This window comes from Felis catus, chromosome C1 (assembly GCF_018350175.1).
Source record: "Felis catus isolate Fca126 chromosome C1, F.catus_Fca126_mat1.0, whole genome shotgun sequence".
NCBI lineage: Eukaryota > Metazoa > Chordata > Mammalia > Carnivora > Felidae > Felis > Felis catus.
Genome location: NC_058375.1, coordinates 8,026,497 through 8,047,837, shown reverse-complemented (window position 1 = coordinate 8,047,837; position 21,341 = coordinate 8,026,497). Strand labels below are relative to the sequence as shown.

Genomic DNA, 21,341 nt, shown 5'->3' with positions numbered 1-21,341 from the left:
TTTCTTAATGTTTATCACTTATTTTTGAGACAGACTGAGCACAAACAGGGGAGGGGCAGAGAGAGAGCGGGAGACACAGGATCCACAGCAGGCTCCGGGCTCCGAGCTGTCAGCACAGAACCCGATGTGGGGCTCGGACCCACGAGCTGTGAGATCATGACCTGAGCCGAGGTCGGACACTCAACCGACTGGGCCACCCTGACGTCCTGAGAACACAGTGATTCTCAGCATACCTATTCCTTCCCTTGTTACCTAGGACTCGGGATGTTAAGCTTTTGGTTGCCATACATTCTGTCTTTTCTGGGAAATTGGATAATGCTCTTCTTTAGCCTTGCAAATCTGGTAAAAGGCTTCTTTCCTTCTTCAGTGAACTTTTCTCTCCATCACTAGAATTTAAGTGAAACGGATAAGCTCCAACTAGTTAGGAAGCCTATGACCACGCTCGGCTCCCGAGCCCATGGCTCAGTTCCAGGCTTCTCTGTTTCTCTTCTAGTGTATCGACAAAGCCAGGGACCTGCTGGATGCAGAGCTAACCGCTATGGCAGGAGAGAGCTACAGTCGGGCATATGGGGTGAGTGTCGAGCATTCTGCACAGTGTCGTTTTAAAGGCTCATTTCAGTTCTTTTATCAGCGCGGGCCAGTGAGGACTCACAGGCCGCTGAGAACATGCCTGTGTGTTCTCAGCAGATACCCTGTCGCCAGAAGGAATGATTGAAATGAATCCTGGCTGTGGATTGTTCATGCCGTATTAAGTTGGAATGTGATTTGCTTCCATCAGGCCATGGTTTCTTGCCACATGCTCTCCGAGCTGGAGGAGGTTATCCAGTACAAACTCGTCCCCGAGCGACGGGAGATCATCCGCCAGATCTGGTGGGAGAGACTGCAGGTGAGGCCGGTAGAAAGCCCCGGGGTAGCCCGCCCACTCTCCCTCCCCCTCTCTGGCTCGCCATGCGCTCCCTGCCTCCTCACAGAGGCTGGGGCTGCGTTCAAGGCAAAGCGCTCAAAGTCTGGGCACCTAAGCCCTTAGGTGTGAGAGAATGACCAATTCTCAGCCTCCTCTTAGCCTTTTCGAGGAGTGCAAGAAAACGTCTTTAATAAGTGCCACTTCTAGACAACTTGCTGAGAATCTTAATCCCAGATTCAGTGGTTCTCCACTTCAGCTGCATGATAGAATGACCTGAGTGATTTTCAAGTCCGGATACCTAGGCCGCTTCCCAGACTAAATAAATCCAAATTTCTGGGGACAGACCCAGGATCAGTATCTCTTCAGCCTCCCCAGATGTTTCCAGTGTGTGGCCAACACTGAGAACCACTGCTCTGACTCCACTTACTAGCCACCCACATCCAGCTTTTTAACCGGGGTTACCTGATGCTTCGATTGACCGACCCCTGCCGTGTACAGTTCCTCAGGCCATAGTCGTCCACAGTCTCTCTTCTGACTGAAGTTTCCCTCACGGAGGAACTTCTCCAAGTCCTGCATCAGTGTTTTCATTGTACATTCTGATCGTTTGAAGCGTGAGGAGCAGTCCGTTCCAGATGTGGGAGTCAGCAGTCTTAAGTGTTCTTGGAAAGGACAGCTCTCCCATTCCTTGCTTTGGTAGGAGGGCAGGTTCATTTGCAAAGGAGAAAAAGCCTTCACCGCTCCAGAAGCCACTCGTCCGTCGGCCCCCCCACCCCCCCGCCACGGTTTTAGACAGTTCCTCTTGGCCCATCCATACCTATTTCCAGATTCTGCTCCAGGCCCCTCCTCAGTGGGCTGTGATAAAACCTTTTCACTCCAGGCTGCATTCCTGTCTGGGGAGCTTTGGGCACATTCCACTGGCGAGGGGAGAGCAGGAGGCGAAGATCATGTGTGAATGCAGTCACTTACGCTCTGCAGTGAGCACATGCAGTTCTTTCAGATGTTTTATTAGCAATTATGAAATGCCCAGTGAATGTTTTGACGGAAAATTGTCTATTGGCCACCAGAAAAGAATTCCACAGAGCAAGCATTTCCCACCTGCCTTGGACACACCCCGGTTTTTTTTAAGTGTCTGTAATGGGGTAAAGAGTTTCCACATCAGAGATCTGATGGATCTTTTGCCATTCTGACAAGGGAGACCTTGTCCAAATAGAGACCCGGACGGGGGTGGAGTAAATGAGTCTTGGAGAGGGGAAACCCGTGCTTGACTTTACCGTGTCCAAAACACTGTCGTCATCGGAGGCCTTCGTGACTTTCCTACCTTGAGACAGCAAGATGCTTTCTGGCTCACAGGGGGCCCGATCACTTCAGCATCTGGAAGAAACTAGCGGATGGTGAGAAGTTCCCAAAACAGTCACTCGATGTACTTTTTTCTGTTTTTATAACTTTCCAAATCACTGTTGCCACACTTAATGGGACGGAAAGACACGGTCCAAGGCCTGAAAATAAAGCATTAAGTTTGTGGCAGAAATTTGGCTCTCATGGATGGCTTGTCGTCAAAGCACTTGATAAGCCGCCTCAGCTGGAAGGCCGCCATTTTGTGATCGGGTCATTTCCGTTGAGATCCCCCACCAGCATGAGAGCTGGGGAGCATGAGAGGTCCCCAGTGGGGAGCATGAGAGGTCAGCCTCATGTGCCTTGAGTTCTGCATTTAAGTTCACTCTGGATCCTGTTACACTTAAAAGCCTGTGGCCATTGCTGCTGGACTCTCAGAATCGCGTCCATGGAGGGATGTTTCATTTGGTTCCATTTGCCTTTTGAATGGATGAATTCACCAAAGGAGTGACAGGTCTCAGGAGCTCTGCTCCCCTGCAGATCTGTCTCTGAGCCTGACTTCTTACAGTGAGGAAGAGGAGAGGCCCACTCTCCCTCAGAAGTTTTTGATATAAAATTAGCCTACCCCTTTTAATAATGATGAATTCATTCTATTTTTTTATTATTACTTTTATTTTTTTTCGAGAGAGAGAGAGAGACCAAGAGCATGAGTAGGGGAGGGGCAAAGAGAGAGAGGGAGACACAGAATCTGAAAGCAGGCTCCAGGCTCCAAGCTGTCAGCACAGAGCCCGACGCGGGGCTCGAGCTCGTGAGATCATGACCTGAGCCGAAGTCGGACGCATAATCGACTGAGCCACCCAGGTGCCCCCACTCTATTGTCATTAAAAGGAGTGTATAGATGTGAACAAATGAGGCACTTTTCCTTCTCCGTGCAGTTTTTGCTCTGGGACAGATGAAAATGAAGAGGAAAGAATCTAGGCAAGTTTTCATGAAGGTTTAAGCGTCAATAAATAACTGGTCACAAGTCTGGTTCGGTTTTTCAGATTCCTCATCACCTTTCCTATCATCAATTGGGATTAATAACTTCAGGACTATTTATGCCACCAATTTATGAGCAACGTCATGTGAAATTTTAATTGTTTAAACTTCTTTTGTACTTAATTCATCTTTCAAATCTTGAATGATACATTTTTAAAAAGATTTTATCTTTAAGTAATCTCTACACCCAACACAGGGCTTGAACTCATGACCCCGAGATCAAGAGTCACAAGCTTCTCCAACTGAGCCAACCAGGCGCCCCTGAATGATACATTTTTTTTTAATGTTTTTATTTATTATTTTTGAGTCAGAGAGCACGAGCAGGGGAGGGGCAGAGAGAGAGGGAGACACAGAATCTGAAGCAGGCTCCAGGCTCTGAGCTGTCAGCACAGAGCCCGATGCGGGGCTCGAACTCACGGACCACGAGATCGTGACCCGAGCCGAAGTCGGACGCTCAACCAACTGAGCCACCCAGGAGCCCCTGCATGATACATTTTAACATTGCGTTTGTCAGTGATAGTCCACTTCATCCAGAGAAACTGAAGCAAAAAAAAAAAAAAAAAAAAAAAAAAAATCAAAGTTAAAGATGCATTATTTACAATCCAGAAAAGCAGTTTAAATAATTTAACTCCTGTCACCCTCATCATAGCCCTGTGAAGTTGGTACTGCCTTTACCCCCTTTTACCAGCTAAGTGACTTGCACAGCGTCACATCGATGGTAAGTGGCAGGGCCAGGATCCAAGCACCAGAGTCCATACTCCCCTGGTCCTCAGATTTTGAGAGGTTCCTAAGAAGTGTTTTGTTTTCTTGTTTTCTTCACAGTACCCTTCCCTTGAGAAAGTTGAGGTTGTAAAAATGAGTTTCTTTTCTTTGGCTCAAGGTGGGTTTTGCTGTTGCTTGTCGGGGATTAAGCGACAGCAGGAGACCTACCTAACTCTCACCCCCGAATGTTCCAGGGCTGCCAGCGCATCGTGGAGGACTGGCAGAAAATCCTGATGGTGCGCTCCCTCGTGGTCAGCCCCCACGAGGACATGAGGACCTGGCTCAAGTATGCCAGCCTGTGTGGCAAGAGTGGCAGGCTGGTGAGTCACCCCCGCCACCAGGACAGGGTGGGAGGCTGAGGAGGGCCCGGCGCTCCCCGTCCCGTTCTGTTTATAACCTGACCTCTCTTGGTTTTAAGGCTCTTGCTCATAAGACCTTGGTGTTGCTCCTGGGAGTTGATCCGTCTCGGCAACTTGACCATCCTCTGCCAACAGTTCACCCTCAGGTGACCTACGCCTACATGAAAAACATGTGGAAGAGTGCTCGCAAGGTCTGTGTCCCGATTCCGTCCAGCAGTAGACCGCGTCGCTCCAGAATGCTCACTAATCGGCTTGTCACTGCCTCGTCGGGGCCCAAAGGGGAACAGCATCCAAACCACCATGTCAGGGAGTTAGCTCCTGGTAGGAAGCTATTTGGCCCGATTTCAAAAGTGAATCATATTCGAGGACGTGCACGTATACAGTTGATCGAACCAATGAGTGTAATCAGTTATATTACATAGAGCATGCTAGAACATAGAGAAAGCTGAATTTCTGCCCCCCCCCCCTCCCCGCCCAAGAGAAGGTGGGCTATTCAGTACCGAAAGGGCAGCCGATCTGTGAGAGCACAGACGGGAAATTTCACAAGACCAGTTTGCGTTTTCAGACTTCTCGTCTCCTGTCCTATCATCGCTTGGGATTCAGAAGCAGCCACACTGAGTGTAATGTTGAATCCAGTCGGGAGCGTCACCTTGGAGCCAGCGTAGAATTCCTCTTACTTCAGTTACAGGCAGGGCCTTCCCCCGACAGGGAATTAGATGCGGCTCCTGGCGGGGGCTTTGGTTTTATTTTTTTGAAACCGTCTTCCTGGATGATGGCGATGATTAACAAAAAGTTGGCCCCGGAGGCAAAATCAGCATCCGCTTTGGCTCCTCATCCTCCTTACCAGACAGAGAGGGCGTCCCAGCTCTCCCTCTCTCGCCACTGTGGTCCCCGCATTGGGACCCGTCGTGAGAGGGGTCAGCACTGCGGCCGTGGCCGTGGAAAGATGCCATAACATAGCAGTCGTGTCTCAGTGGGAGGCATGCTTAGGGAAATCTAGGACCGTGTCTGGAAACTGTCTTCTTTTCGGATGGTCGACTCTGACGACGAACACCACCCAGAGTGGGATCGGGAGCCCTGGAGCCCAGCGCTGGTCTTTGACAGGGGTGCGCTTCAGTCGTATCGACCCGAGCTGCATTCCCTACTCGTATGGCCGGGGGCGGGGAAGGCGGGGGGGTGTTTCCTCCTGTTGTTCATTGGGGTCTGGTTTGCTTTGGTGTGGTTGCAAGGCTCTGCAAGCTTCCCAGGCCAGAGCGGTTCCGATTCAAAGCCTGACCTCCTCCAGGCAGATGAGAAAAACAGAAGGTACTGGATCTGAATATAGTCCAGTTTCCTTCCTACGTGCAGCCTCCAAGTCTTTGAACGTCTTGCCGAAGGCAGGCAGCGGGAGCCTCTTGGCTGATGTCTCAACCAAGGAGTGGCTTCTTTCAACATGGGACCACAGCCCGGCTTCTCCACACATTACAGCCTCTTCTTGGGAGCCCACATTCTGGTGGGAGCCCATAAAACGACATGGATTAGAAATTGAGAAACCTCTTTCAAGTTAGGGGCTCGAACTTCAAGCCCAGAGCTAGAGATGTTCTGCCTTCGCAGACATTCGGGAGCTACTCAAAGAAAACCAAATGCTTAGTAATAACTGTGCTGTTGAACAAGGTGCTTTTCTTCTCTGAGCTCTGCTTTCCTGCCACTAGAAACAATTCAGTAAACTGTTGTGTTCTGCCCTGCATAAGGCAGAAAGAGTTTGAGAAAAGCAACGTCGGCTTTGCAGGAAGGCGTCGGGCAGTAGGTGAACGTACCGTGTTTTCCTAGGTGAGCCGCTTCCCGGAATCTAGAGACAGGCCGGTCCTTCCATGACATTTCGCTAAGCTGAGCTTGTCCGTCTTGCCCACAAACCACTCAGGCATCCAGGAGCCAAGAGTATGATGTGCAGCTTAAACTCTGGGCATGAGAGAAACCCCTTCCTCTGAGTGGCCGGTCCCTCATCCGTCAGAAAGAGAGAGAGAGAGAGAGAAAATCAGTTTTTCTCTCCTCTTCCCAGGGGCGGAGCCAAGAGGGATTTTAATAGAACATTTTCAATTCCTTGAAAATAAATTGCCTCCATGCCACAGAGGAGAAGGATATAGATTCTCCCAAGTGGGATAAATTTACTTTACACTGAGCTTCAAATCCAAAGTAATACCCAGTCCTCCCCGGTTTGGGCAATTTATTTTTTGTTCGGTGCCTTGTTGAGCCTCCCCAAAAGTCTCTAACCTGTGTGTCTGGACTGTCAGTGACACAGAGCTCATGGGCTCCAAACAGCCCTGACCTCAGCGTTCCTGGTGTAGTTCTTACCTGATGGACACGCTCATCACACTGAGTTATCAGTCAGCCACCTTTCTCCCGATCTTTTTTTTTTTTTTTAAACGTTTATTTATTTTTGAGACAGAGAGAGACAGAGCATGAACGGGGGAGGGACAGAGAGAGAGAGGGAGACACAGAATCTGAAACAGGCTTCAGGCTCTGAGCTGTCAGCACAGAGCCCGACGCAGGGCTCGAACTCACGGACTGCGAGATCATGACCTGAGCCGAAGTCGGCCGCTTAACCGACTGAGCCACCCAGGAGCCCCCCGATTGATCTTTTTACTGCTGCCTCTCAATTCTTTTTTTTTTTTTCTTCTTCTTCTTTTTAATCAGCTCTAAGTCTGGTCAGTGTGGTTTCTTGTAGAAAAACTAAAAGAACATTTATCACTTCCCAGGTGTGGGATGCTAACGTAGTTCATTTTTCAAAGCCAGCGGTGAGTAATGGGACCCTCTGAAGGCAGCTAGCTGTCTGAGGGGGACAGTTGTCTTGTTAACTGTTGAACATCTGTGTGTCTGCAATGTCCCCCCGCACGGATTAGCTGCCTGATAAATCGTTTGTCACGTCATTCTGGCTCTGGGGTGAGCCCATCCCGTTGACGCCAATTAATTCCTTACGTTGAAAAGTGTCTGAGGTTGGTCTCTGCCCCCAAGCCAGGAAGTTTTATTTTTCCTTCAAGACTGTCACCGCTGACCTGCTTCTGTGTTTTAAAAACACGGAAGAAGACCGCTTTGACCTTATTTATTTAAAACGTTAGCTTTTCCTGCCCCCCCCCTTCTACAGGAAAGGACCCGTAGCCTCTTTTTCACATCCTCTCACGTAGCGTTTCCCCTCACTGTGTTGGTGGGTTTAGATTCCACCATTTTTTTCCGTCGGAACGTTTGTGTCCATATGCTCTGTCTCCACCCGTGAAGCCCTTTGAAGAGCATATGGACCCCATTTATGTATTTATTTATTTTGAGAGGGAGAGAAAGAGTGAGGGGCAGAGCGAGAGGGAGGGAAAGAACCGCAAGCATGCTCCATGCCACCGCCGGTGCAGAGCCGGGCACGGGGCTTGAAGTCACGACCCGTGAGCTCACGACCTGAGCCGAAACCAAGAGTCGGACACTTAACCGACTGAGCCACCCAGGCGCCCCTGGACCCCGTTTATTAAGATACTGGTGTGTGTGGACATGTGGGCTTCTACAGACGGCTTGTAACTTATTCCCAGGTCTCTGGCTCCGTGTCTCCCTCCACTCTTCCCTCACTCGGCATCCCGTTCCTAGCCCAGGTGCCTTGTTGGTATAAAACCCCGTGGTGTAAATAGATCTGACTGAGGCTGCTGTGAGCATTTTGCTCCTAAGCTACCCCATTCAACTGGACGTCTGCTCGGCCGGTGTCTCCCTCCACCCCCCGTCTCACCTGCACGTATGAGGGGCTTCTACACCACCTGTGTATTCTCAGTCGGGCACTGAGGGTTCTGTCGGGTTTTTTAAACCACAGTTTTTGCCCCGCTGGAGTGTCCCAAGGTACCAGAGTGTTTTAAACAAAACTAAAGTTTTACGGGCCCCAAATAGCTCCCCATAAGCCTGGTTTGCCCCGGGGCAGTGTGTTGATAGCGAAATAAGCGGTCGTTTCGGATTACCTCATATGAATTGTTATTTTGGGGTGGCCGGGCCGTAGCTTTTCCCAGACTTAGGAAAATAGTACTGCAGTTAACCAAGGGGAGCTAAGGCTCGAGGTGGAAAACTACGAATCTTTTTGAAAAGCCTAACCACCTCCCAGCATCACGCCCTGCTCCCCTGACCTTGGGGGACCCTTCGCCACCGCTCCGGGGTGTCCCCCTGGGAGAGGGGGTTGGCTCACGCGCCTGTTTGATGGACAGGAGTCTCTTGACCCTGAGGCTGGGCCCCAACCAAGCAGCTCCCTGTGCCTGTGTCCTGCTCCAGATCGATGCCTTCCAGCACATGCAGCACTTCGTGCAGACCATGCAGCAGCAAGCCCAGCACGCCATCGCCAGCGAGGACCAGCAACACAAGCAGGAGCTGCACAAGCTCATGGCCAGGTGAGGCCCTCCGGGCCGGGGCCGGTCGTGCTCTGGTCCCACCAACGCCAGCCGCCTCTGCAGCACGGGGAGGGGGAGCGCTCAGGGCTCCGTGGGCCACTAGTTGCTGACCTGGCTCTTTCTGGTAGGGACCCCAGGCGGCCATCGAATCATGCCGCTCCAGAGCCCCTGCTGCTGTTTTCCCAGGATTCAGCAGCCCGAGAGCATCCACGTGCTGTGGTCCTCCCTCCTGGTGTCTGGCTTTAGAGTCAGACTCCTTATCGCTTCTCGGCCTCTTGGCTAAGATCAAGTGTAGAGTTAGACTCCTCATTTGCAAACGCCAGATACGCCGCTACCTTGCTGTGTGACTTCAGATGCATGACTTAACCACTCTGTGCCTCAGTTTCCCCACCATTTATAAAGGGGATAATGAGAGCTCCTATTTGTGAGGGTGGTATGAGGTGATATGAGGGTTAATAGAAAAAACATGGCAACAATTTAGAGCCGTACCTGGAATGGAGTAGCAGTCAGTTAATGTTGGCTCTTAATGTTATTAGTATATGTGTAATATTTTGATATGTATCGTATCATTCCTTATAAATGGAGGAGAAGGGAGAAGTGAGAGGGAAGCCAGGAGCAGTCGATCAGGAAAGTTACTCAACAGCCAACTCCCACCAAACACTGACATGGGGGTGGACAGGTCCATACAGACCTGCCCATCCCAGGTACTGGTTTATGCTAGCATTGAAGGACACGTCAAGGGGAAGAGACGATACGTAAAATACGCATCCCCGAAGCCCTTTTTTTTCCCTCCTGTGCCATTGAGAATTCTATGGTTCCACCACGTCGCTTCCCGAGAGCAAGCATGACTGTCCGGGAGGCTTTCGTGCCCCCCTGACACAATCAGTTGTCCTCCCTGGTGGAGGTGGAGGGCGAGGGCTGGTGTGCGGGCACGGCGACACGGGGGCCTGTTTCTCTGTTTCCAGGTGTTTCCTGAAACTCGGGGAGTGGCAGCTGAACCTGCAGGGCATCAATGAGAGCACCATCCCCAAAGTGCTGCAGTACTACAGCGCCGCCACGGAGCACGACCGCGGCTGGTACAAGGTAACCGTGGCCCGGGCCGTGTCCCAGCCCCGCCTCCTCCGGGGCAGAGCCCGGCTCCCGGCATCCCGAGCGCTTGCGCTTTACGGCAGAGCCTCGTGGTGCCGGTCCGATTCTGGGCATTTGCTTGTTGGACTGCCAGAGGCCCCTTACGAGCTTAATCGATACAGAAAGATTGATCGCATCTTTTATCTGAGAGATACTTTACTGCACCGTTATTACGTGTGTGGCTCTGGGGAATGATGTTGTCTTCTAGACTCTTAGCGGATTGTTTTCCTACGAGCATCTGGACACACAGTTCATCTCTGGAACTCTGTCTTCCCTTGGGTCATCCGCTCCTTCCCGGCTTCTTCCTGATTTCCATCCCTGCCTGGTCCTCATCTGAGAACTTGACTTTCTCTTATTTGTATTGGAAAGCTCTGGGTAACATCCTGTTATGGCATAGGAGACTTTTCAGGAAGATAAACAAAATTAGAAAATGTATCAAGGATGTGGTTGACCGGTAGAGGAGGGATTTTTGGAAGAACACATCTTTGAGGAGAGCACATACCCTGAGTTTTTAGACCTTCCTCAGGGACCTCCTGGTAATGGCCGCATGGTGTAACAGATGTCATCACTTCTTTCCAGTATTTCTTTAACTTGTTGATACTTTGTGATTTAATCCCTCTGGGATCAAAAGGCGCATCTGAAGACACAGAAGCATCCACAGTAAAAATCTTATCCTGATTTATGCATGCTTCATTCTGATCGGAAAAATGCCTGTTTCGTGGTAGCAGCAGTAATTTATCTAGAACAGCTTCAGTCCTACACTGGAAAATATAGCCAGTAAACCCTTGACTAGCCAGAACCTTACTAATTAGAACTATCTCCTAACCAGATTAGAAAAGAAACGAGTCATCAGGGGAAAAAAACGGACTCCAGGAATTTAAGTTTTTCCCTCGTATGAGTCCTTTGGGGTCTATGCTGTCTTACTGCCCATGGTGTGGTCCCATCGGTGTGCAGAGACTGGTTCCGTGTTGCTCACCGCGTCCCCTGGCTCAGTGCCCGTCATGCAGTGGATATAGAGGAGTGATCTGTTGACTAAATGAAGGTATTGGGAAACTGAGCCTGGGTCATTGTAGAATTGTTACTCATCAAATAAAGGTCAATTGTGGTCAACCTACTCTGCTTAGGTGGAAAAATGGAGACATTTATGTTAAAGAAATGTTTCTAGCAAGGGATGCAAAGGAATTGCCTGACTCTCCAGAAAGTCCCAACTCTTAGCGGATTATTTGATGTCCTGCCCCCACTGCAAACTCACGAGGCCCCCAAATCAAAGCGTGCCTCCTGCTGTCTACACCAGGCAGTGCTGTACCGTCCTTGAACATGGCACGGGGTGGATAGTTCGTCCTTTACCAAAATAAGCACCAAAGGCTTCTCCCAGCAAACAGTCATGGCGCATGGGCTCTCTGACAGGCCACACGCCCTGGCCGGATGGGAGAGCTGGATGGCGGAACACCGGCCCCCATACGTGCTCTTGATGTGCTTCCCTTCCCACTGGCCTGGAACCTGGTCAAGACTTGCACCACTAAGTCTCTGCTGTCTTAAATAAGCTGTTTCATATACCGGCTGCCAAGGGAATCTTCCAAACCTAGAATGAAATGGGACCTCCTTGACCTAATATGTCAACCCGTCCATAATCTGACCCCGCTGCTTCGCTAACCCTCCCCTCACCTCCTCCTGCGCACCTGCACTCCAATCAGGTCTGTTTCCTGTGAACCGCCCTATGCTGGCCACCCCGCATCTTCGTCCCTGACCTCCCCAGGCCAGGAAGTCCCTGCTGCTGGCCTCTTGTCCCTGCCTTGTCCGTTGAAGGCTGCTCTTCAAGCCCTCCCCTAAATCCCTCCCCTCTGTGAAGCTTGCCCTGGCCTGCCCACTGCCCGTCTCTCCTTGCCCCCCCCCACGTTCGCCTGTTGTTGGGTTGCTGGGCCCCTCACCAGACCAGAAGCGCCCTGAGGTGAGGACCCGGCTTGCCTCTCCTGGGGCGCCCCTCCCCCGCAGCACTCGCCACAGTGCCGGTACAGTAAGGGCCCCACAAAATGAAGGAATCGGGCTGCGTCTAGTAAAAGGCCCCATTCCCCAGTGTTTCAGTGAAGTGCAGTTTTGCTCTGCTGGCCACTGAGAGGGAAGGGCAGCCCCTTGGCACTCAGGCCTCCTCATCCTCGACTCTCGCCACACCCAGGCCTGGCACGCGTGGGCAGTGATGAACTTCGAAGCTGTGCTGCACTACAAACATCAGAACCAAGCCCGCGACGAGAAGAAGAAGCTGCGTCACGCCAGCGGGGCCAACGTCACCAGCACGACCACCGCCGCCACCACAGCGGCCACCGCCACCGCCACGGCCACCAGCACCGAGGGCAGCAACAGCGAGAGTGAGGCCGAGAGCACCGAGAACAGCCCCACCCCGTCCCCTCTGCAGAAGAAGGTCACTGAGGTACCCTTCCCTTCCTCCCTCACCGAGGACAGACCCAGGCAGCAGGCGCTCTGAGGAGCGGGGTGTCGTCAGGGCCCTCACGAACCCGGGCTTCACCCCGAAGTGCCACGTACAGCTAGACGATGTTGCTCATTTGCCATCCGCCATTGTTTGAGACGGTGCCCTTGTGCTCGTATTTGTATTTGAGGCGTTGCTATGGCCCCAAAGCTGAAGATTGAGTTTCTTGTCGTTCTTCCCATGAGAATGAGCTCATTCCCTGAAAGCCCTGCACCTGCGCGCGTGGGTGGCCGTGCACATCTGCGGGTCCACTTGAGGACAGAGGCTGACGGGATCCGTCCTCTGCCTTCGCCTTTCCCCCCCGCGCCCCGCCTCCCTCCGGGCTGTCAGTTCAGAGAGCAGCGTGTTCAGACTCCGTGCCCCTCCTCCTGCCACCCTGCTCAGGAAGCCACCGTTAGCCCAAGATGATAGCGATTATGACACAGTTGCCATTTATTGAGTGCTTGCTGTGTGCAGGTACTAGTCCAGAGGCTCGTCATGCATTAACTGATTTAACTTGGTAACCACTCCTTGAGGTAGATACTGTTGGGATGCTGCTCTTACGGATCCCCTCTTAACGGATGGGAACACTAAGGCAAGAATGTGTATTCCAACAGGATTTGTCCAAAACCCTCTTGATGTACACCGTCCCTGCCGTCCAGGGCTTCTTCCGTTCTATCTCCTTGTCGCGAGGCAACAACCTCCAGGACACGCTGAGGTATCGAAGGGCGGGCCCTGCTAGGCTGCGTGAGCCTCTGCGGGACACGGAATGACACGGAGGTCCCCTCCCCCGCCCCACCCTGATGGGTGTGTCCAAAGGGAACTGCTGACAGGCCTCCCCCTGCCGAGACCCAGGAGGAGGAAGTGGCCTGGGAGCACTCCGTGTGCTGTGTTCTGTCAGGAGGAAGCCTGAGTGCCGAAATGCCCTCGGCTTTTAGAGGCCACTTAGGAAGGCCTAAACATGGCACAGACCGGCCAGTCCGGAGACCATAGGTGACAAGGGGCAGCTAAGTCCCACATTTAGCCCGTTGACACTGTTCTACAGGTGATTTTCTATACGTGCAGAGACTATCCGTGATTAGCCCCGGGCTCATCTGTCCGATTTCCGAGCTCGCACCGTGCCGATCCCTCTGGGATTTTATCTGGGATAAAATAAGCATTCGCTTGGGATGCCCCTCCTCGTGTGAGCCCAGTTCTAAACGGCCATCACCACCCACCCTCCCAGGCGGTCCCGAGACCAAACGCTGGGGAGCCACCGATTTGAGGCCCTGCCAGTTAATTCTTTTCTCAAGAGCCTTGAAGATTAAAACACACACACGCACAAGCTGGGAGACTAAGTTTTCTGTGACTTTCTCATGTTTTGTTTCCAGGGTCCTCACCCTGTGGTTTGATTACGGTCACTGGCCGGACGTAAACGAAGCCTTGGTGGAGGGGGTGAAGGCGATCCAGATTGACACGTGGTTACAGGTAAGGCAGGGTCGGACTCACTCCTGGTCTGCCTCCTCCCGGAGTCGCGCGTGTTCAGTCAACAGTGGTAAAGAGGTAGGGGTCGAGCCATAGTTTCTTTAGTTTCTCCCAGAGGACTGAAGGGAACGAACCGTTTCAGAGCTTCCCAGCATCTACCGTGACAAGTTGTAAGAGCTGGTCGTTGCCCAGGAGAATAACTAGTTGTTTCTGTGTCTCACGTGCTGCATTCCGGGTCTTTCTGAATACCAGGTCATACCTCAGCTCATTGCAAGAATTGATACGCCCAGGCCCCTGGTGGGACGCCTCATCCACCAGCTTCTCACCGACATTGGCCGGTACCACCCGCAGGTACGTGGGCGCCTGGGCGGTTTCTCCTCGAACAGCTGGCCTTCTGACCTGGTGCTCCGCCTCTCCCAAAGCTGCTCTAGAGACGCAAGTGCAGGAACTGGGAGCCAGGCATCCCACCCGTCCAGCTGGAGGTCCCAGGCCCGGGGCCTTCCCGAAGACAAAGAGCCCCCCACCCGCCCCGAGACTGAGCAGCGCCCCCGCCTGGTGGACTCACAGGAGCGCTGACAGCCATTTCTCTTGTCTTCCTGAAAGTCAGAGTTTGCGAATGTTCCTTCTGTGTCTGCCTCAGGCCCTCATCTATCCCCTGACCGTGGCCTCCAAGTCCACCACCACGGCCCGCCACAACGCAGCCAACAAGATTCTGAAGAACATGTGTGAGCACAGTAACACCCTGGTCCAGCAGGCCATGATGGTGAGTCAGGAGTCCGTGTGGGCCTTCGTGGACCCCACCACCTAGCCAGAGGTCTTGAGGGAGATGGTTTCTTCCTCATGACAGTGCTGCTGAAAGGAGTACCTCCTGTCTCTCCAAGACATGCCTTTTTTTTTTTTTTTTTTTTTTTTTTTTTTAAGAGAGCACGAGAACATGAGCAGGGGAGGGGCAGAGAGGGAGAAAGAGAATCTCAGGCGGGCTCCGCGCTCAGCATGGAGCCCAAGGCAGGGCTTCGTGACCCAAGCCAAGATCAACAGTCAGACGCTCAACCAACTGAGCCACCCAAGCACCCCCAAGACAGGCCTTTCCGAGGTTAGCTCATCCTCGGCGCTTGTCTCTTTCCCCTCTTTGGTCCAGGTGAGTGAGGAACTGATCCGCGTGGCCATCCTCTGGCACGAGATGTGGCACGAAGGCCTGGAAGAAGCGTCTCGTTTATACTTTGGGGAGAGGAACGTGAAAGGCATGTTTGAGGTGTTGGAGCCCCTGCATGCTATGATGGAACGGGGCCCCCAGACTCTGAAGGAAACGTCTTTTAATCAGGTATGGGATAAGAAAGTGCGACACGACGTGACCCAAAGCCGCTACCAGACCCCTTTCCCTCTGGCCTTTCTGCTGACTTGAATACGGTGTTCTCCGAACTGAAGTCACAATATAAAAACACCAGCACAGTTTAGTTGTCACTAACTTACGGGAACCCTCCCCAGATTTTAACCAGAAAACCACAAGATTCTTCCCGAGGTCATCTTGCCTCTCCTCTGACCTTACTTTGCCCATAAGCCGTCCTGGGATTGGGGCCTCCAGGACCAGAGAGCTACGCCTTGCCAGGGGCTGGAGCCATCCGGCCATAGCGTGTGCCCGAGCGGCTCCGCTGTCTGGGCTTGGGGGTTCAGCCCACGGCCTAGTCCGCACCTTGACAGCCCACGGCCTAGTCCGCACCTTGACAGCTCGCATCCCTCCCCTGCTTCCCCGCTCAGGCATATGGGCGAGACTTAATGGAGGCCCAAGAGTGGTGCAGGAAGTACATGAAATCGGGAAACGTGAAGGACCTCACTCAAGCCTGGGACCTCTACTATCACGTGTTCAGACGAATCTCAAAGCAGCTGCCTCAGGTGGGTCTCCAGGTTCTGGCGGGGTGAACTGTCAGTAGAGTCCTGTGTGTCTTACTTTTTATGAACGTTCTAACGCTAACTCTGAAGCATCTGGTTGCACTTCTGTCTGCAGACAAGTCATTGCTATCAGCAGTCCATTGAAAACTACTTAAATGGCATTGAAATTCCTCCCTGGAGGTAGAAAACTAAATCCTGTGGTTAATTATTTACAGCTCACATCCTTAGAACTGCAGTATGTTTCCCCCAAACTTCTGATGTGCCGGGACCTTGAATTGGCCGTGCCGGGAACATACGATCCCCACCAGCCGATCATCCGCATTCAGTCCATAGCGCCGTCTCTACAGGTCATCACCTCCAAGCAGCGGCCCCGGAAGTTGACCCTCATGGGTAAGGACCCCTGTGCTCCCGCCACCTGCGTCTCCCTCCCACCCTGGCCGAACCCCTCCCCTTTTCTGAAATTACCGCTTACCGTTCACACCACCCATCTTTCATATGCGACACCTCGCTCCTGCTTATTGAGAGAGAAACAGAGGGCAAGCGGGCTCCTTATTACGTCCTCCTGAGGACTCCCACTGCGTTCATATCACGTGCTCACTTACCTGAAGCTGGACGGCCCTGCAGCGGGACAGGTGGAGGGAACCGTAAAGGTGTTCAGCGTGGGGACGTGGGGGTGGGGGGCGGCTGTAGGGGACTGACCAGGCCAGCAAAGAGGAGCCTGGATGCAGGTGTGGCAGGGGACGGGCAGGGCTGGAGAAAGTGCTCCCGGGCTCTTGAATATTCTCTTACCGTCACAGTCTCTCTCTGTGGGAAATGGTTGTGTAAAAGGAACAACCGAGGTAGAAACGAGTTCTCACGGGCAGCTCTGTCACCTCGTGTAGTTGCAGGACGCCTGGATGCTCTGGTGGTCCTTTGAGGGTTCTCACCTTTAAAAAGGCTCATGCTAATTATTTATTTAATAAAGGCTTACTCATTTTTGAGAGAGAGAGAGAGAGAGAGAGAGAGAGTGCGCACACGCATGCAGAGGGGGGTTGGGGACGGAGGATCCGAAGCCGGCTCCGAACTGACACCGGCGAGCCCCATGCGGGTCGCGAACTCCTGAACCGTGAGATCATGACTTGAGCTGAAGTTGGACACTCAACCCACTGAGCCACCCAGGCGCCTCAGAAAGGCTCGTGCTTTTTAAATGCAGTAGTTATTCACCACCAGTTAGTCATGGTACACAAGTGATTGTGCCCGTGGGCTGGCGTCTCCTGTACTAAATTGTGGGTCACTCAGGTTCTCCACGGTGTCTCATTAGAGACTTGGGTGAAGGACCCGTGTCCAGGGTGTGATAGGGTTAAGAGAGCCAACAGTGAGAAGCTGTGACTTGCCCCCACCCTCCAGACCCGAGAGGGCAAGGAGCCCGTCAAGGGCATGTGACCTGGAAAAAGGGGCCATTCAGCAGAAGCTGTAGCCCAGATGGAGGGAACACGGCTGTTTCTAGAACTGGAGCCTGGCCGCTCGTCAGGGGCAAACCCTTGGGCCTCTCCCTCTTCCCACCCTCTGACCTCCTGCCATGGTCCCAGCCCAACCGGGAGCCTGGGTGATGAGGTCTCTAGGGGTCAGGCTTCACAGGGCCCAAGCACACCAGAGAAGGGCGGAGAGTGAGTTGTGAGGGAACGTCCGGAGTGACCATCTCTGTGCAGAGGCCTTCCTGATCCTCAGAGACAGAGCTTTTTAAAATTTTATTTTTCATTTGAGACCATTTTTCATTTTTCACTGGGAGACCATCAAAACTAGCGCCATTGTTTTCATGAGGTCCAGGGCGTTTTTTCGTGTTTGGGGGGGAAGTGTGACTGGGTAGGGTCCGCATAGTCTGTAGGAGCTCATGAGTCCGGGGCCGGTCTGTGCTAACTGCTCCCACCATTCCTCACAGGCAGCAACGGGCATGAGTTTGTTTTCCTCCTGAAGGGCCACGAGGACCTGCGGCAGGACGAGCGAGTGATGCAGCTCTTCGGCCTGGTGAACACCCTCCTGGCCAACGACCCCACGTCTCTTCGCAAGAACCTCAGGTATTCAGGACATGGGGCGGGGGGCACGGCAGTGACAGGTCTTCTAGGGTCTCCTTACGTCCCTTCACGAAATCAGTTATAGAACTGTGTACCCGGACAGGAAGTCCTCAACAGCCAAGGTGGCAAACACAAAGAGAAGAATTCGTATTTTTAACATGCTTGCACGGGAAATGCCTGTGACAACGCCAAAGGGTCCGGAATAGAACAACCCGTGGCCATTAGACTAGAGATGCTATACATTTGGTGTGTTTGACCTTCCCTGTCCACCCTGCTCTCCCTCCTCTTCCTGTTAAGAACACGGATGTTAAGTGTCGAGGCTGTTTTCGGCTGAGGATCGCTGGGCCGCTCCCCCGAAGCAGGGAGGTTGTCAGGCAGGTTGAGGAGGCTGATGCCGTCCCCGTCCACAGCCATATCCTTCTGGGAAGGGCCCTCGTCGCACACCTCACGACAGCCCTGTGCAGGGGACTTCGTTCGGCCCATTTACGTGTGTTGCGAGCGGGTCAAAGATGCACTCTTTTTACTGTCCGTTAACCCTCCTTTCCTGTGGGTGCCAGCATCCAGAGATACGCCGTCATCCCCTTATCAACCAACTCGGGCCTCATCGGCTGGGTCCCCCACTGCGACACGCTGCACGCCCTCATCCGGGACTACAGAGAGAAAAAGAAGATCCTTCTCAACATCGAGCATCGCATCATGTTGCGGGTACGTGATGAGGCTGCCAAGCCCAGCACTTTCACGTCTGGACATAACTCACAAGTTGAGAAATTTAGGCAAAGCTGCACTTGTCGTTCTTCGGTGCTTGTATATCACTGAAAAGTCTATTGAGGAGAATTAGCTACGGAAGAAGTTTTAATGAAGTGAGTCCTACAGCAGATTACCTCTAAGAAATAGAAGGACCCTAAAGCCCAGAAATTAGGTTTCGGTCATTCCAGGTGAGACTGGACGGGATCGTTTATCGGGCAGTGTGTATCTTCTGAACACCTAATGTATACAGGGCACTGGCCCCGTGGGGAAATGTTTAGTGGATGCGTAAGTAGTAAGAAAGAGACTCGTTTGTTACCCGGAACCTTGACGCCCGCACTGCTGTCATCCCCACCAGCAGGCCTGTACTCAGGGTGGGGCCTGATGTTTTATCCTCAGGCCCTGGCAGTTCCCCTGTGGTCATTGGGTTTGAGGGGCCACACCCTTTTGCCTTCTGCACTGTTCTTCCTTCCTCTTCCTTTGGGCCGGGGTGGTGAAACTAGCACCCAGCTCTGCCCGGGCCCAGAGCCTTGTTTCTTCCTGGGTCCAAGCTGCTAGTCTGGGGCCGCTCTCAGAATGGTTGTGTCCTGATGCAGATGGCTCCGGACTACGACCATCTGACGCTGATGCAGAAGGTGGAGGTGTTCGAGCACGCCGTCAATAACACGGCCGGGGATGACCTGGCCAAGCTGCTATGGCTGAAAAGCCCCAGCTCCGAGGTATGACACGCCACGCCCCCTGGCCCACTCGCTTGTCGGGGATGGCCTTGTTCCTTCACATGTGCTGGCGGACTCGTCTTTGTAACGATTCTAGATTATGTGCAGTCTTTTCTAGCAGCAATTAAATGGGTGAGCTGTGCAGCTTAGCAGATAGAGATTTAGTAACTTAATGTTTCTCCCATTTCTTGCAATAGAATTTGAGTTCTTTACGTTAAGGCTGTTACATCTTTTTCACGTACGGTATAAATTTCCTGTCCATTTGGTTTTTTAATTTTGTTAATGGTATGTTTCCTGGTTTGGGATTTTTGTTTCGTTTTTGATACGCAAACTTTTTTGAAAGTTAGAAGTTACCAGGTTTTTTATCCTTTTCTTTGAAGTTTCTACCTTTGGCCTTACATTTAGAAAGGCCATCCCCACCTCAAGGTTATGTGTCTTTTTACATTTATTTTCTTGTACTGATTCTAAGATTTATTTATCCATTTAAATCCTCAACCCAGGGGTGCCTGGGTGGCTCAGTTGCTTAAGTGTCTTGTTTCTTGACTTTGGCTCAGCTCGTGATCTCATGGTTCGTGAGACCAAGCCCTCACATCAGGCTCTGTGCTGACAGTGCAGAGTCTGCTTGGGATTCTGTCTCTCCCTCACTCTGTGTCCCACCCCTGCTCGCACACTGTCTTCCTCTCTCTCAAAAATAAATAAACATTTTAAAATATATAAATCCTCGACCCAGTTCAAAATTTAAGAGTAAGATTAAAAAAATTTTTTTTAAGTTTGTTTATTTTGAGACGAAGAGAGTGAGCACGTGCAGGTGGGGAGGGGCAGAGAGAGAGAGAGAGAGAGAGAGAGAGTCCCAAGAAGGTTCCACACTAAAAGCGTGGAGCCCGAAGCAGGGCTCAACCCCATGAACCTCAAGTTCATGACCTGAGGTGAAGTCAGACACTTAACCAACTGAGCTGAGCCACCCAGGCACCCCTTAAATTTTGTTTCTTTAAGATGATTAGCCAACACCGTAGTATTCAGCAAATAATCCATCCTTTCCCTACTTTTAAGAGAATTAATTTTTATTATACAAAAATTTTTTTCTGTGCCATTGGATTTCTCTCTAGGGCTTCTGTTTTATTTCGTTGATCTTTTTTTTTTTTTTTTTTTCAACGTTTATTTATTTTTGGGACAGAGAGAGACAGAGCATGAACGGGGGAGGGGCAGAGAGAGAGGGAGACACAGAATCGGAAACAGGCTCCAGGCTCTGAGCCATCAACCCAGAGCCCGACGCAGGGCTCGAACTCACAGACCGCGAGATCGTGACCTGGCTGAAGTCGGACGCTTAACCGACTGCGCCACCCAGGCGCCCCTGTTTCGTTGATCTTTATTTCCAAAGCCTATTCTCAAGTACCATACTGTATTTCAAGTACCATACTATTAATACAACTATTAGTATAAAGTCTCTTCTCATTGGCTATTTTAATTTTTTTCTTCTTCCAGATAAATTTTGGGATCATTTTGTCACACTCCCCCCAGAAAAGTACCGCTGAATTTTTAGTGGAATTACATTAAATGTATCAAATAATTTGGGAGGTCATTATATTTTTTCTGTCTTACATGGATATTTTCATCTACTCAGGTCTTTATATTCCAAAGCAAAGGTTAATTTTTTCTATTCATCTAGGTTCTGAACATCTCTAAGTTTATTCCAAGCATACTTTATTGTTATAATAATAAATGAGATTTTTTATTCTATTTTATGTTATTAATGAGTTACCGATGAAATATTAAAAAGCAACTGATTGAGGTATAATTATGTTGAAGCTAGTTAGCTCCCAGAGCCTTGGTTCAAGTGTGCTCCTGTGTTCCAGGTGTGGTTTGACCGAAGAACCAACTACACCCGCTCTTTAGCGGTCATGTCCATGGTCGGGTATATTTTGGGCCTGGGAGATAGGTGAGCAAACTTAATTTGGTTTTTTTAGTCTTTTTTCTACATTGTACCTTTCTTAAACAGTTTCCTTTTGTTTTCTAGTAAGCTTTATGACCATCTAGTAAATATTTGTATTTTGTACCCCAGGCCCTCGTTTGCAGCATCAGCCTTAGGTCCCAATTTATTATCCACACAACAGCC

The 21,341-nt window shown here is 51.5% G+C and overlaps 1 protein-coding gene and 1 long non-coding RNA gene across 6 annotated transcripts in view; one reads left to right on the top strand and one right to left on the bottom strand.

Moving 5' to 3' along the window:
• The window catches only part of MTOR (mechanistic target of rapamycin kinase), a 134,098-nt gene that overhangs the window by 102,707 nt on the left and 10,050 nt on the right, over positions 1-21,341 (top strand). For all 4 annotated transcript variants that reach the window (XM_003989489.4, XM_045035087.1, XM_045035089.1 and 1 more), the window contains 18 exons: positions 494-571; positions 779-886; positions 4,231-4,356; positions 4,455-4,586; positions 8,662-8,777; positions 9,743-9,860; positions 12,079-12,330; positions 12,984-13,084; positions 13,737-13,833; positions 14,083-14,181; positions 14,471-14,593; positions 14,969-15,151; positions 15,586-15,720; positions 15,933-16,107; positions 17,636-17,771; positions 18,326-18,473; positions 19,109-19,231; positions 21,082-21,164. In XM_003989489.4, the coding sequence (XP_003989538.1) occupies positions 494-571; positions 779-886; positions 4,231-4,356; positions 4,455-4,586; positions 8,662-8,777; positions 9,743-9,860; positions 12,079-12,330; positions 12,984-13,084; positions 13,737-13,833; positions 14,083-14,181; positions 14,471-14,593; positions 14,969-15,151; positions 15,586-15,720; positions 15,933-16,107; positions 17,636-17,771; positions 18,326-18,473; positions 19,109-19,231; positions 21,082-21,164 (2,333 nt within the window). The remainder of the gene's footprint in view (positions 1-493; positions 572-778; positions 887-4,230; positions 4,357-4,454; positions 4,587-8,661; positions 8,778-9,742; positions 9,861-12,078; positions 12,331-12,983; positions 13,085-13,736; positions 13,834-14,082; positions 14,182-14,470; positions 14,594-14,968; positions 15,152-15,585; positions 15,721-15,932; positions 16,108-17,635; positions 17,772-18,325; positions 18,474-19,108; positions 19,232-21,081; positions 21,165-21,341) is intronic.
• On the bottom strand, positions 10,085-17,636 carry LOC109502082. 2 transcript variants are annotated; one of them, XR_002744321.2, is made up of 3 exons: positions 16,507-17,636; positions 10,408-10,542; positions 10,085-10,306 (listed from the first exon to the last, which is right to left on the bottom strand). It is a non-coding gene; the product is annotated as an uncharacterized LOC109502082 (long non-coding RNA). The 2 variants fall into 2 exon arrangements; XR_002744322.2 differs by lacking the exon at positions 16,507-17,636 and adding an exon at positions 12,444-14,478.